The sequence below is a fragment of the Triticum aestivum genome, chromosome 5B (genome assembly GCF_018294505.1).
Source record: "Triticum aestivum cultivar Chinese Spring chromosome 5B, IWGSC CS RefSeq v2.1, whole genome shotgun sequence".
Lineage (NCBI taxonomy): Eukaryota > Viridiplantae > Streptophyta > Magnoliopsida > Poales > Poaceae > Triticum > Triticum aestivum.
The window spans coordinates 37703207-37716065 of record NC_057807.1 but is presented as its reverse complement, the minus strand read 5'-3'; the positions used below and the strand labels follow the sequence as shown (position 1 = coordinate 37716065).

General features: G+C 45.6%; 2 protein-coding genes, 11 non-coding genes and 1 pseudogene across 13 annotated transcripts in view; all 14 read left to right on the top strand.

Annotated features, from left to right (window-relative positions):
* The window catches only part of LOC123115553 (ureide permease 1), a 35467-nt gene that overhangs the window by 21153 nt on the left and 1455 nt on the right, over nucleotides 1-12859 (top strand). The window lies entirely within an intron of this gene.
* Nucleotides 29-106, top strand: LOC123118259 (small nucleolar RNA U61). Its single transcript, XR_006457810.1, has one exon. It is a non-coding gene; the product is annotated as a small nucleolar RNA U61 (small nucleolar RNA).
* LOC123118282 (small nucleolar RNA snoR14) lies at nucleotides 182-270 on the top strand. The gene has a single exon (XR_006457833.1). It is a non-coding gene; the product is annotated as a small nucleolar RNA snoR14 (small nucleolar RNA).
* LOC123118113 (small nucleolar RNA R66) lies at nucleotides 2570-2641 on the top strand. The gene has a single exon (XR_006457729.1). It is a non-coding gene; the product is annotated as a small nucleolar RNA R66 (small nucleolar RNA).
* Nucleotides 2836-2930, top strand: LOC123118047 (small nucleolar RNA SNORD96 family). The gene has a single exon (XR_006457672.1). It is a non-coding gene; the product is annotated as a small nucleolar RNA SNORD96 family (small nucleolar RNA).
* LOC123118110 (small nucleolar RNA R66) lies at nucleotides 3084-3155 on the top strand. The gene has a single exon (XR_006457726.1). It is a non-coding gene; the product is annotated as a small nucleolar RNA R66 (small nucleolar RNA).
* LOC123118310 (small nucleolar RNA snoR118) lies at nucleotides 3237-3323 on the top strand. Its single transcript, XR_006457858.1, has one exon. It is a non-coding gene; the product is annotated as a small nucleolar RNA snoR118 (small nucleolar RNA).
* On the top strand, nucleotides 4016-4103 carry LOC123118139 (small nucleolar RNA R16). Its single transcript, XR_006457743.1, has one exon. It is a non-coding gene; the product is annotated as a small nucleolar RNA R16 (small nucleolar RNA).
* LOC123118135 (small nucleolar RNA R16) lies at nucleotides 4155-4237 on the top strand. The gene has a single exon (XR_006457739.1). It is a non-coding gene; the product is annotated as a small nucleolar RNA R16 (small nucleolar RNA).
* Nucleotides 4317-4401, top strand: LOC123118303 (small nucleolar RNA U36a). The gene has a single exon (XR_006457851.1). It is a non-coding gene; the product is annotated as a small nucleolar RNA U36a (small nucleolar RNA).
* On the top strand, nucleotides 4462-4557 carry LOC123118079 (small nucleolar RNA Z223). The gene has a single exon (XR_006457701.1). It is a non-coding gene; the product is annotated as a small nucleolar RNA Z223 (small nucleolar RNA).
* Nucleotides 4655-4750, top strand: LOC123118101 (uncharacterized; annotated as a pseudogene).
* On the top strand, nucleotides 4978-5075 carry LOC123118094 (small nucleolar RNA Z103). The gene has a single exon (XR_006457716.1). It is a non-coding gene; the product is annotated as a small nucleolar RNA Z103 (small nucleolar RNA).
* On the top strand, nucleotides 11774-12843 carry LOC123116599 (ureide permease 1-like). Its single transcript, XM_044537538.1, has 4 exons — nucleotides 11774-11908; nucleotides 12017-12326; nucleotides 12409-12547; nucleotides 12671-12843. The coding sequence occupies exons 2-4, from the start codon at nucleotides 12090-12092 to the stop codon at nucleotides 12841-12843; spliced, it is 549 nt and encodes a 182-aa protein (XP_044393473.1). The 5' UTR covers nucleotides 11774-11908; nucleotides 12017-12089.

The window sequence follows — 12859 nt, the reverse complement described above, 5'->3', positions numbered from 1 at the left end:
ATGATTCGTTTTTGTGCTAAGCTATCGCCCGCAATGAGGAACGAAACCTGTGCCGGAGGCCGATTTGTCGATGTCGTTACACAACCCTCTAAGAAGTTCTGAGCCCCCATTTGATCCAGTTTTCTGTTTTTCTCTGAGTATTGATCTATTGAATATGTTTTGAGGATGGATTGGTTTCGATGCGAGGTGATGATGTTATGTATGATAGTCTGTCAATCCCCTGATGTCACAAAGTGAAGACACGCATACATCCTGACAGGCTCTGATCGTATCCGAGTCCCACTCCCCCATTCCCTTCTGTTTATTTTTCATGACCCTACACTTTCGTTTGATTTTAAATGTGCTTTTTGTAGCGTCTTTCATCAATCCAATAAAACATGCTACATGGTGTTTCAGGCGGGTAACGGCTTTGCCGAGAACGACATAATGTTTTGAACACGTTTGTTGAACAACACTTGGGACTGTCAAAATATTGACTGGTTTGAACCAAACTGAACAGCTTGCATTCCAGGATCATAAGGATCACTACTGACAATGCTCATTCATTGAGATATAATTGATATTCATGGGTACAGATTGGTTTAGGCCTCTTTTTAGTTCTTGTGAAAGTGCGCTCTGATTAACAGAATTTGTATGATATTGGTTGCCATGGTGAACGTGAACCATGCTTGTCTCCAATGAATCGTCTGGTGTGCCTAAAAAACATCATACCGAATCACATGTAAAATTGCTGTTTCAACTCATGGCTTCAATACCCCTAGCTTTCTCTTGAGCCAACAAAAGCCCAACTGGTTCAGCTCTATGCGGCCATCGCCCCTTCCTCCGCACCCCTCCCCTTATCGATGGTCTGGACCGCCCGGGTTCCTCTGAAGATTCGCATCTTCATGTGGCAATGGATCCGTGGTAGACTTCCGTCTGGTGTGGAGGTCCGGAAGCGCAATGGCCCCGGCTCCGGTATCTGCCCTCTCTGTGGCGTCCCGGAGGACTCGAACCACATCTTCTTCTCCTGCATCTCCGCTCAATTCCTTTGGAGCTGCTTCCGCGAGGTGGTCGGCGGGAGTTGGTGCCACACTAACTTCCCGGACCTCTTTGCTGAACTCCAATTGTCCCCCGTGTCCATTCGCCACATTAGGTGGCTGCAAGTTGGGGTCCTTGCGTGGACATTGTGGACCGTTCGCAATAAACTCGTGATCCAGCACGCTCCCCTTCGTCGCCCTTCTGACGCCCTCTACAAATTCTCGGGTTTCTTGCAGCTTTGGCGGCCGCTTAGTCGCTCCTCGGACCGTGACGCCATCTCCGCCTTCATCACCGACCTTCGATCGATGGCCGTCCGCATCTCTCCGCCGCCGCCGCCGCCACCGCCGGAGCCCGATTAGCCCCCTGGTGTCGGGTGCGATGTGTTGTTGTTGTTTGCCTCTTTTTTGGGATTGTTGAGCTGTGCCCTCAGCAGAACCTTGGTACTTTTTCGTGAGACTTGGGTGTGTGTGTGTGTGAACCTGTGTGGTATGTATGCTCTGTAGCGGTTGCTTTATTTATAAAGCGGGGCGAAAGCCTTTTTCGGTAACTGGTTCAGACTTACAACGAGTACTCTGTTTTAGAGCAGTATAATTGCTTTGTCTGGTAGGGCCTGCTTGTCAATGACCCGTTATTAGTCTTGTTTGTGCTATCTGTGGATTACATGGTTATGCCTAGCCTACATGTTGGAATTACCGTCAGATTTTGAAGTGACGAAAATTTATGCAGCTTTATGAGGTTTTAACAAGTGTCCTTAATTTGACTTTTGTTAGTTTGTCTTGATTGGAATCCCCATGTCAGTCCCTTCCTACAGTGTGTGTGACTTTTTGTGGGTCCCTGAGGGATTCTCTCTGACTTAGCTTGTTCTTTTAGTATTTATTAAAATTAATCTAACTTGGGCCCAATGGTCCTTCTCTGGTAGCTACAAGCATATTGGGCCAGTAATCATTTTTCAGGCACTGATCAGATCCTGGGACTTCATGCCTCTTTGATATATTCATAGATGTTTTGCTGCTTGGAAGTTTATGGCAATGATGATATATTCTCAAAACATTCGCAGTTGCCGCTAAAAGTGCTTTTTCACAGCCAGGCTTGTGAGCTAATGCTGTTAGATCTTTTCTCGTCCTTCCCTTTTTGTTCTTGAAACTGTTGCTACAATGTTTTTTCCTTGGATGTCTGACTACAATTCTGACGTCCAACCCCCAAAATGTTTAGATTTGATCTATGTAACCTGTAGGTGATGAAAAACCTGTTAATCATACCATGTTTCGGGACTGATCGGTCGCTATGCGGCCATGCTGCCAATCCGTAATTCTGAGGACAAATTCATCAGCTTCTGAGTGTTAGTTCATGTTGAACAGCACTTTTTGTTCGGAATCATGTGACTCGAGCTCCTTGATGATTCAATCCCTCTGTTATATTTCACCGGGCTTGAATTTTCCAAAAGGGCTATATTTATGGGAATTGCTTCGCCTACTTTTAATTGCCCCTGCTTATCGTGGTATGTTTGATGGTTTTAAGTTTCTTTTCTCTCCAGTTTAGTCAGTCCTGCGAGTCCAGTGATGGCACATCTTTGAGACCTGAGCTTACTTTGTTGATGAACATCATAAGCATAATCCCTGAGCTCCTTTTGCTTGATGGAGATGTATTTGCCTAGAATGCATTCTCTGACAGCCCGACCATCATTCACCATGGTACTTTCCTTGTTCTGAAATTCTGTTTGTTCTTGATTTAGATATCTAGTCTAATTTTCTGTTTGTTCTTGATTCTGTTATTTACTATGTATATTTTCTTTTGTGTATTATCGAGTAATATATGGCTGGACAGTGATGAAATCCACGAACAAAACACCATCTTTCGGGACTGATTGGTGCACTCTGTGTGCCATGCTGTGAAACTGTGCGATTCAGATGTCCACCTACCATATTTTCTCCAATATAGAACTTTTGTGTTCTGTGATTCTGATGTGATCTATGTTCAAATTTTAGAGACTGAATTTTATTATGAATGTTCCACCGGGTTTGATAGTTTTTTCATTTCGTTGTTTTCTCTGAAGTTCATTTCTGTAGTCCAGTGATGGCACATCTTTGAGACCAAAGTTTTCTTCCTTGATGAAAATTATTAGCATAATCCCCTAGGGCTAATGGTTTGACATTCTATTGTTCCTTTGATCCTCTTCCTTGTTTGCTCGATTATTGTTTGGTTATGTGTCTTCTGGTGTCATGGATGAAGATATGCACTGGGCTCCGAGCAGTGAACATCGCTGCGGTCTGATGAGATGCATTTGCCTAGAAAGCATTGTCTGACAGCTCAACCATTTGTTATGATATTCTCAATGTCAAAGAAACGTAGGCCTGAACTCATGGTCCTGCATAAGGTTTCTGTTTGATTTTTCTTTCTTATGGATTGGAGATTGACGTTCTTGGATCCCTTTGATGACTGTTAAAAAGTAGTGGCCTGATTCATACATTGATGAGACCTATATTATCACTCTGAGGGAAATGTATCTGATTTTGCTACTAGTTTGTGGTTTTCTTAGCGTTGCTTTTTTTGCTATCTTGGTTAAATTTATGCATTCATGTACTAGATTTTTGGTATGATTTGATTTTTGTTGATATAACATCCTTCTCCTTGAAGAGAGTACAAGCAGACGGGCGGTCTGAACTGATGCCATGTTGATATGTCTGCATCATCTGCGCTTACCCTTATGATTGGCATCTGAGAGAAAACATTATTTATCTTCTCCAATCTTCTCAAACAATGGATTATTTTCTGTTTTTTGTGATGTTTGTGCTTAGCTCCTATTCTCCCTCTTAGCTGAGTTTAGTTTTTTACTGGACTATGATCTGAGGGGGACACAGGTCACACAGCAACCGCGGATAGTGAGATGGTTTACTTACCAACCCTTGCAGCCTTTGCTATTGTTTTGGAGTCAAATGGTCGAACCTAGATTTTCTTCTCAGACATTGTTCTAAAATATTTACAGTTGTTTACTTCTCCTGCTGGCAAGTGATGATCAGATATCCTACACTCTCAATGGAAAATTCCATCTGTGGACTAATAATCTCCGCTTATTATCTGATGCCTTGTGTAAAGCACTCTATTTATCTTTTTTTCCCATACAAATTTATTGAACACCAGGTGGCAAATGATGTGAAATGTTATATGCTAAACACTGAATCTTTGATATGTTTACAAAATCCGCTTATTTTCTGATGCCACCCATCAGCTTCATTATATCTTGTCTCAATATTGGTGTACTGCTTTATTTATGTCTCTTCCTCTGGATTTCTTTTGATTAATGGCAGTGATTTAAATATTACCCGCGCTTCTGATTAGTTCATGAAGTACAAGGGAAAACATGGTTGAATTTCTTAATATGAGCCATAAAATAATCAACTCTTATTGTTGTCACCCTCTTTTAGACTCTTGTGTGTTCTGGTTAGACCATGGCTGTGATGATAAACACTTTCAGCAAACATGCCAGTTCTGCTTCTGAAAACTCATGACTGAAAAACCTGTTATACAAGATCTGAGCCATTGCATCTTGAAAAACGCTCATGTTGTGTTTTCCGTTTGTAGTTTATGTCATATTTTGTAAAAAACGTAAAACATTTTCTCATCGACCTGATGTTTAAAACTGTCCGATGATGATCAAACTAAATACTTTCGTTCTTCTGATGTGCCATCTGATGGCCAGGTGCGGAAGCAATTTGGAGACCTGAACTGAGGATATATTTGATCATGTTGTTCATCCCCCAGAACTGGATTTTGTGCTTTTTATGTTTCATTACTGAACAAAAGTTCTGTATTTGTTGCTTCACAACTGGAAGAATGGCTTGTTGTAACATTAGAAAATGTCCAAATTTCTGGTGATGTTTAATTTCCGAGCTTCTTATACCAATGTTGGAGGTGTAGTTTGGGTGCATATGCTGTGTCTAAACATTGGCTTCCATCATTTAGATGGAAGTAAGGATCCTTTCCCCAGCTGATCGACTATGATTATACTGTGCGCAAATGTGATCCTTTATCATAGGATTCAAGCCAGAAATCTGATCCATCTCATCCAACATTCTCTAGCCCTCTTTTTTCTGTTTGTATTTTCCCTTTGTTTATCTGTTCTGATTTGTAAACTGAATGGTAGTGAGCCCAAATGATCGACTATGATTATACCATGCGCAACTACAAACGGCGGCTCATTTGCGCTTGTAGATTGGTCTGATAGTCCTGCACCGGCGGCTCATGCACAAGAGGCTATCTCTATCAGAGAGTGGTCGAATGAGATGAATGCACTTGCATCATGAAAAGAAAGGTTGTTACTGCACAAATCTACGCCTACGCGCGCGGCCAACTCTAGCCGATCCCCTAAAAATAGAGAAGGAAAACAGACAGAGTAAACTTTGGTGAAGTATATTTACTCCGCTAGATTTGGTCGGTTCTAGCCCATCTCCTATATTTAACAGAGTAAAAAAATCAGATTTTAAATATAAATGAACAAAGATTCGATAAACCACCGAAGCATAGTCTAAAACCTTAATCGTCGGACTTGTAGAGGGCGAGCTACTCCACCCGCAAAATACCACCGCCCACGGGGTCCGGCCCTGTGCCGTCGTTGCCACAGTCGGGAAAGATCCTCGTCGGCGCCGCCGTCCTCATTGCCGCTTGAGACATCGATGACCCCTCGGTTGCGCGCTCCTTGAAGATCTTGCGCTCTGCCTCCACAAGCTTGGGTACTGGCGGCGGAGATCCACCATGTACTCCTCGTCGGCGGCTCTGCCGTGATCCGCTCCATCGCCTCCCGGTCCTCCTTAGCCAGCGATGCACTCACCAGCCCTGGTGGCGGATGCGCCAGCGGTTCGCTTGTGGCGGCGCAGATCCGTGCTGCGGATGGGCGTCGGGGACTGGCAGCCACGAGATCAGGCCATTGGGGAGGAGGGAGGCGGCAAGGAACATCGATCGAGGGGGGAGGGAGGGAGGTTGTTGCCGACAGTAGGGAAGAGGAAGGAGGAGAGGCAGATGGGTGGGGGTATTTACTCGACCGACTAGCGGTGGAGTTAATATAGATGCGGATAAGCGGTGGAGACAAAAATTATCCTCTATGAATTTTAGGGGTTCGGCTAGGTCCTGATTAGAGGAGGAAAATCAGATTTTACTCCTCTAACCGGTTATAGGTGATCGGCTAGAGTTTGCCTAAGAAGAGTAAATTGATGTCATGCGTGCGTGCAATAAATTAGGAAGAGTTAATTCAGGAGATCAAATGCTATTGCTATCACTTGAATGGGCTGTTGGATTTGGTGACAGACCACGGAAGCCAAATGAACTCTTCGATACAATTAAATGCATTAGATTGTAGGGCGCTGGTTGTCTTGTGCACACTAAATTTAATGGCCTAATAGAATTGTGCGATAGCTGGAAACGTCTTATCCTGTTGAGGCCGACGGGTTCGTGTTATATAGAGTTGGGGCGCACCTCCCAACCATAGCGCATACATTGTTGAGATTACATAAGAGAGAGAGATATTCAAGGAAGAGATAGAACTTGGAGAGAAAGGAAAATAATATATCTCTATCTATCTATCTATCCTAACTACCTCATGCACCGGGTGCACCATAGCATGTTTAACACCCTTCCTTAATCACAACTTCATTAAGTTGAGATTATGCTTGAATTCTTCAAAACTCCTTGTGGGAAAAGGCTTTGTAAATCCATCTGCAATCTGATCCTTTGAATGCACAAACCGAATGTCAAGTTGCTTTTGAGCAACTCTTTCTTTGACAAATTGAAAGTCTATCTCTATGTTCTTTGTTCTGGCATGAAACACAGGATTAGCAGAAAGATAAGTGGCTCCAAGGTTGTCAGACCACAGACATGGAGCTTGTTTACTCTTCACCCCAAGCTCTTTCAACATAGACTGAACCCATATGATTTCAGCTGTAGCATTTGCTAATGCTTTGTACTCTGCCTCAGTACTCGACCTAGATACAGTAGCCTCTTTGCGTGTACACCATGATATTAAGTTAGGCCCCAAAAAGCTGCAAAACCACCTGTTGAGTGCCTGTCATCCAGGCATCCTGCCCAGGCAGAATCAGAAAAGGCACTGACAAGGGTAGAAAATGACTTGCTGAAATTTAGATCTATATTGAGAGTATGTTTAACATATCTGACTATACGCTTGGCAGCTGTCAAGTGAACATCAGTAGGTGCATGCAAAAACTGGCAGACTTTGTTGACAACAAAAGATAGATCAGGCCTGGTAAGAGTTAGATACTGAAGAGCTCCTACGAGGCTTCTATATTTTGTGCTATCTTCCTGACTCAAAGGTTTACCTTCTGCAAGAGACAATTTTTCTAAGTTGGATAATGGAGTGAGTGAGGGTTTACAACCTTGCAATCCTGCCCTTTTAACCAGATCAGTTGCATATTTTGCTTGAGAGAGAGTCCATTCATGCTTCTTTACCTCAATCCCAAGAAAGAAGTGCAAGTCTCCAAGATCCTTTAACGCAATCTTTGCACTCAAGTCTTTTAAGAGACCTCTGATTGCTTCATCAGATGAGCTGGTCACAATAATATCATCAACATAGATGAGAACAAATATGCATGTATTGGATCTGTTATAAATAAATAATGATGTGTCTGATTTAGAGGGAAAAATCCAAGTTTTTGCATCTTGTGACAGAGATGAGAGTACCATGCCCTTGGAGCTTGTTTTAATCCATATAGAGCTTTATCAAGCTTGCACACATAAGAGGGAGTATTTTTACTTTCAAACCCAAGAGGTTGTTTCATGTACACATTCTCTTCCTGAACACCATGGAGAAACATGTTATGTACATCAAGCTGCCTGAGACTCCAACCTCTGGAAACAGTAATAGACAAAACAAGACGAATAGTGGTAACTTTTACCACATGACTAAATGTATCCTCATAGTCTATGCCATATCGCTGTTTGAAGCCTTTTGCAACGAGCCTAGCCTTATAGCGGTTAATGGTTCCATCAGATCTCCTCTTAATTATGAAAACCCACTTGCAATCAATTAAATTTGTACCTTGCTGTGGTGGAACCAGGTGCCATGTTTTGTTTTTCTTTAGTGCCATGTACTCCTCATTCATTGCCGTCTTCCACTTATCATCACAAAGTGTTGCATCAAGGGTTTTGGGCTCATCTGGTTCTCCTGTGGAACAGACAATCCATATTTAGTCATATGTTTGTAATTTACGAGTTGAGTTACCCCTTGTTGCAGTCGTGTACATCGTGATGGTGGAGCAGCAGAATCCGTAGCCGCAGAGGATCCAGAGAGCTGCGCAGGATCATCAGCTGCAGCTGCAACTGATCTCGAGGCGGATCCTGTCGCGACAGCAGCTCCAGCGCCCGCAGGGTTGGCCGGATCTTCTATGGCCAACGTTTGAAGCGCTACGTCTACGGTTGGCGCAGAGAATCTCGAGCCCCGCGCCTCTGCGCGCGCGCCGGTCGGTCGACCGCTTGTGGGGGGACCCGCTTGGTCCGCATCCTCCCTGGCACGTGCCGAGTACCGCCGCTTGTATGTGACCGGTTGGGCACCGTACCATGCGCCATTTGGAGGAGCCCGTGTGTCAGGCGCGGAGACGTCGCGGCGTGAGTCCGGCGTAGAAGCGCGTGCGCCTACACCTGTCCCCTCTACGGTGGATGATCCCGAGGAGGATCCATCCTCTTGCGCCGTTAGCGATCCCGAGGCGGATCCGATCGCGTGCGTCGCTGCCGATCCCGAGGCGGATCTGTCTCCTGCCACGGGACACATGGGATATAGCCTGAATTTTGCACCGTTTGCTTCATTTCCTTCGCAGTTTCTCCTGTTTCATCGACACAGGACTCATGCATGCCATTAGATGAGTTAGTCAACAAGTGATCATCAACATTTTGTCCCCCTAGATCAGAGCTAGTGAGATGAGGTGGCAAGAGAAGAATTTCTTCTCGAAGAAGTGCGCCGACATTAGGGTGAAGATCAACGAAAGGAAATTTAGTTTCATTAAAGACTACATCACGGGATATGTAAACACGTCTCGTGGAGACATCCAGGCACTTGACCCCCTTATGCTGAGCACTATAGCCAAGGAACACGCATTGTTTTGATCGAAACATGAGTTTGCGATTATTGTAGAGGGACGTAGGTTTGGCCAACAGGCACACCCAAAGACACGAAGAGACTTATAGTCGGGTTTGGTGTGAAGAAGCCTTTCTACAGGAGTTTCATGATTAATGACATGACTAGGTAGCATGTATATTATATGAACGGCAGTGAGAAACGCTTCATCCCAAAATTTAAGAGGCATGGAGGCGCCTGCCAAAAGAGCAAGGCCAACTTCAACAATGTGCCGATGCTTTCGTTCAGCTGGCCCATTTTGCTGGTGAGCATGAGGGCATGACACGTGGTGTGAGATACCAAGTGTCTAGAAGAAGGAGTTCAACTTTTCGTATTCCCCTTCCTAGTCGGATTGGACAACAATGATTTTACTGTCAAACTTTCGTTCAACTAGAGCTTGAAAGTTTTTGAAAACTTGAAACACATCAGATCGTTTCTTTAAGAGATATATCCATGAGAATTTACTACAGTCATCGATAAAACTGACATAATAGTTGTGTGTACCAACAGAAGTGGGAGCAGGGCCCCAAACATCAGAAAAAATCAACTGTAATGGTTTGGTAGAAATACTGGTAGAAATTGGGTAAGGCAACTGATGACTTTTAGCTCTCTGACATGAATCGCAAATTGTTTCATGATGACGCTCACCAATAAACAGGAGCTTATTTTTCCTAAGTAACCTTCAACTAAAGAAAAAGAAGCATGTCCTAATCGATCATGCCAACGTGTGGATGAAAGCTTGATAGCACCACAAGCTTGCTTATTTTGTCTTCGAAACTCCGGAATCAATGGATAGAGGCCGCCAACGCATCTACCTTGATAGAGAATTGTCCTCGTTGCCTGATCCTTGATCAAAAAGAAGTAAGGGTGAAATTAGAGAAAGACATGATTGTCAAGGGCAATTCGATGGACAGAAGAAGACTTTTGTTGGCACTGGGAACATGCAAAAAAATTCTAAGATGAATGTTGCGATGAGGGGTACGAAATATTGAGTGACCAAAGTGACGTATACTCGTACCTTCTCCGTTGGCAGTGTGGATTTGATCCTTGTCGCGGTATTTCTCCTTCATAGTGACCTTCTCGAGCTCGTTGGTGATGTGGTTGGTGGCTCCGCTGTCAACGTACCAATTTGTGTCGACGCCATAGGAGCCATCGGCCGCCGCAACGACTTTCTCCTCATCTTGCGAGTCGTAGTCGTCCTCCTCATACCTATACCAGCAGTCCTTCGCTGTGTGCCCGGGCTTGCCACAGATTTGGCACCGGGGAGCGTCCGGGCGGTTTCTGCGGCCGCCACCAGCTCCGCGTCCACGGCGACCACGGCCGCCAGATTGGGGTGGTGTGGCGCCACGGCTTCCGTTGCCAGACCTGCCCTTGTTGCGAGATGAGCCCCGCGATCGGGAGCCGCCACCCCGCCCGCGAGTGGCCATGTTGGCATAAGATTTGAAGTCGCCGCCGCCAGATCCTTGGAAGTGAGCCATGCGCTGATCGAAGTTGGATAGCATGGCAAAGAGCTCATCAAGTGTTACCTCAGTGACGCGAGCGTCGAGGGCAGAGACCAGGGGCTGGTAGTCGGCGTCGAGCCCGTGGATGATGTAGGAGGCGAGTTCGTCGTCGGGGCGCCTTGCCCGCGGCAGCTAGCTCATCAGTGTAGCCGCGCATGGCAGCGAAGTAGGAGGTGACGAAGAGGTTGCCCTTCTGCGCGTTGATGAGGGAGGTTCAGATGTTGTTGATGCGGCTGGCGGACTGCGAGGAGAACATGCCGGCGAGCGTCGTCCAGAGCGCACCCGCGATGGTGACCGTGGTCACCGCGAGCAGCACCTCGCGCGTCAGATTATTCAACAGGTATCCAAGAACCTGCTGATCCTCCCTGACCCAGATTGGGTGGAGAGAGTTGGGTGATGAAGTCTCGTTGCCGTCCTTGGTGGTGACGAGGAGTCTCGTCGGCTCCGGCTGAGTGCCGTCGACATAGCCGAAGACACCGGCGCCATGCAGCTGGGGAATGACTTGCGTGCACCATAGCACATAGTTTGTGCGCGTCAGCTTCTCGGTAACCTAGCCATCATTGAGGCTGGTTTGGGAGGCGCCGGAGGAGGAAGACATGGCTAGGGCTAGATGGAGTTCCTATGAAGCTTAGATGGGAAAAGGATGGCTCTGACTACCACGTGCGATAGCTGGAAACGTCTTAGCATGTTGAGGCCGACTGGTTCGTGTTATATAGAGTGGAGGCACACCTCCCAACCATAGCGCATACATTGTTGAGATTACATAAGAGAGGGATATTCAAGGAAGAGATAGAACTTGGAGAGAAAGGAAATAATCTATCTCTGTCTATCTATCTATCCTAACTACCTCATGCGCCGGGTGCACCATAGCATGTTTAACAAGAATTACAACTGGCGCTTTTACAAGCAACAATAAGTATATATAAATATAAATGTAAATAAATAATACCGAAATATACTATTTATTAACATAATTGAGTGGGGGGATGACAGCCGTGAGATTGAAATTGGATGGCTGATATCCCTGCTACAGCACCCGTGCCGTGAGTTAACAACGTGACTGCAGAGGACGCGGAGATAGCGTGGCGCCGCCGCCACCGTCGCCAACGGCTCCCTCGCAAACTTGGCTGGCTGGCAAACCGTAATCGCCAAGGAAGACAACCGCCACAGGATCAAATATATAGGCATATATAGCAACGCAGGTCGCAGGCAGGGGAGCAACATACGTAGTACACAACTTGTTCAGGATCGTCTTCTCCATCTCCGGCGGCGGCGGGTACGTATCTCTTCCTATCTACCCCGCTCCTCCTCCTTCTTGTACATGAATATGCTCTCCGATAAATCCAGAATAAATGCCAACCTCTCAACTGATTGATGCCTGCAGGTGGTTGAAGGCAGCCCCCCTACTGAACCCAATCGCGCGGTCGCGCCTTGTGCATCAAACAAGGCCTCTCAAGATGTTCGTCGTAGAAGACAAGGGTAGCGCCATTGCTCTCATGTGCGCCGCCCTCCTCTTCTTGGGCACATGGCCAGCATTGCTCACCCTCTTGGAGCGCAGGGGCCGGCTACCGCAGCACACGTACCTCGATTACTCGATCACCAACCTCCTCGCCGCGGTCCTCATTGCACTCACCTTGGGCCAGCTTGGGGACAGCAAGCAAAACATGCCCAATTTCTTCACCCAGCTCAATCAGGTTAGCAAGCAAAACTTCCTGTTGGTACAGACAATTTTTCATTCGGTTTGCTGACTCTGAATGAATGGATTTTTTGATGAAGGATAACTGGCCTTCGGTGCTGTTTGCAATGGCAGGGGGCCTTGTGCTCAGTATTGGGAACCTTTCTACACAATATGCTTGGGCATATGTGGGTCTCTCAGTTACCGAGGTTATCTGCGCAAGCATGGTTGTTGTTATAGGTAAGTTGATGATCTCCTCTTGCTAACTAAAGTGCGGTAAACATTCTTATTATTATTTTTAGTTATGTTTCTGATGATACTTTTTGAATATTTATTCCTTTAAGTCGCATGTTGTATTTTCAGGCACAACACTGAATTATTTCCTGGACAACCGCATCAACAGGGCAGATATTCTTTTCACTGGAGTGGCTTGCTTCCTTGTTGCAGTCATCCTTGGGACTGCTGTACACTCTTCCAATGCAGCTGATAATGAAGAGAAACTAAGTGAATCCACAAATGGCTACAACCTTGGGTAACATCTCACTTTCTTGC

Coding starts and splice junctions, on each gene's coding strand:
- LOC123116599 (XM_044537538.1), top strand. CDS start 12,090: ATGTTCGTCGTAGAAGACAAGGGTAGCGCCATTGCTCTCATGTGCGCC. Junction 12,327..12,408: donor TCTTCACCCAGCTCAATCAG/GTTAGCAAGCAA, acceptor TTTTTGATGAAG/GATAACTGGCCTTCGGTGCT. Junction 12,548..12,670: donor AAGCATGGTTGTTGTTATAG/GTAAGTTGATGA, acceptor TTGTATTTTCAG/GCACAACACTGAATTATTTC.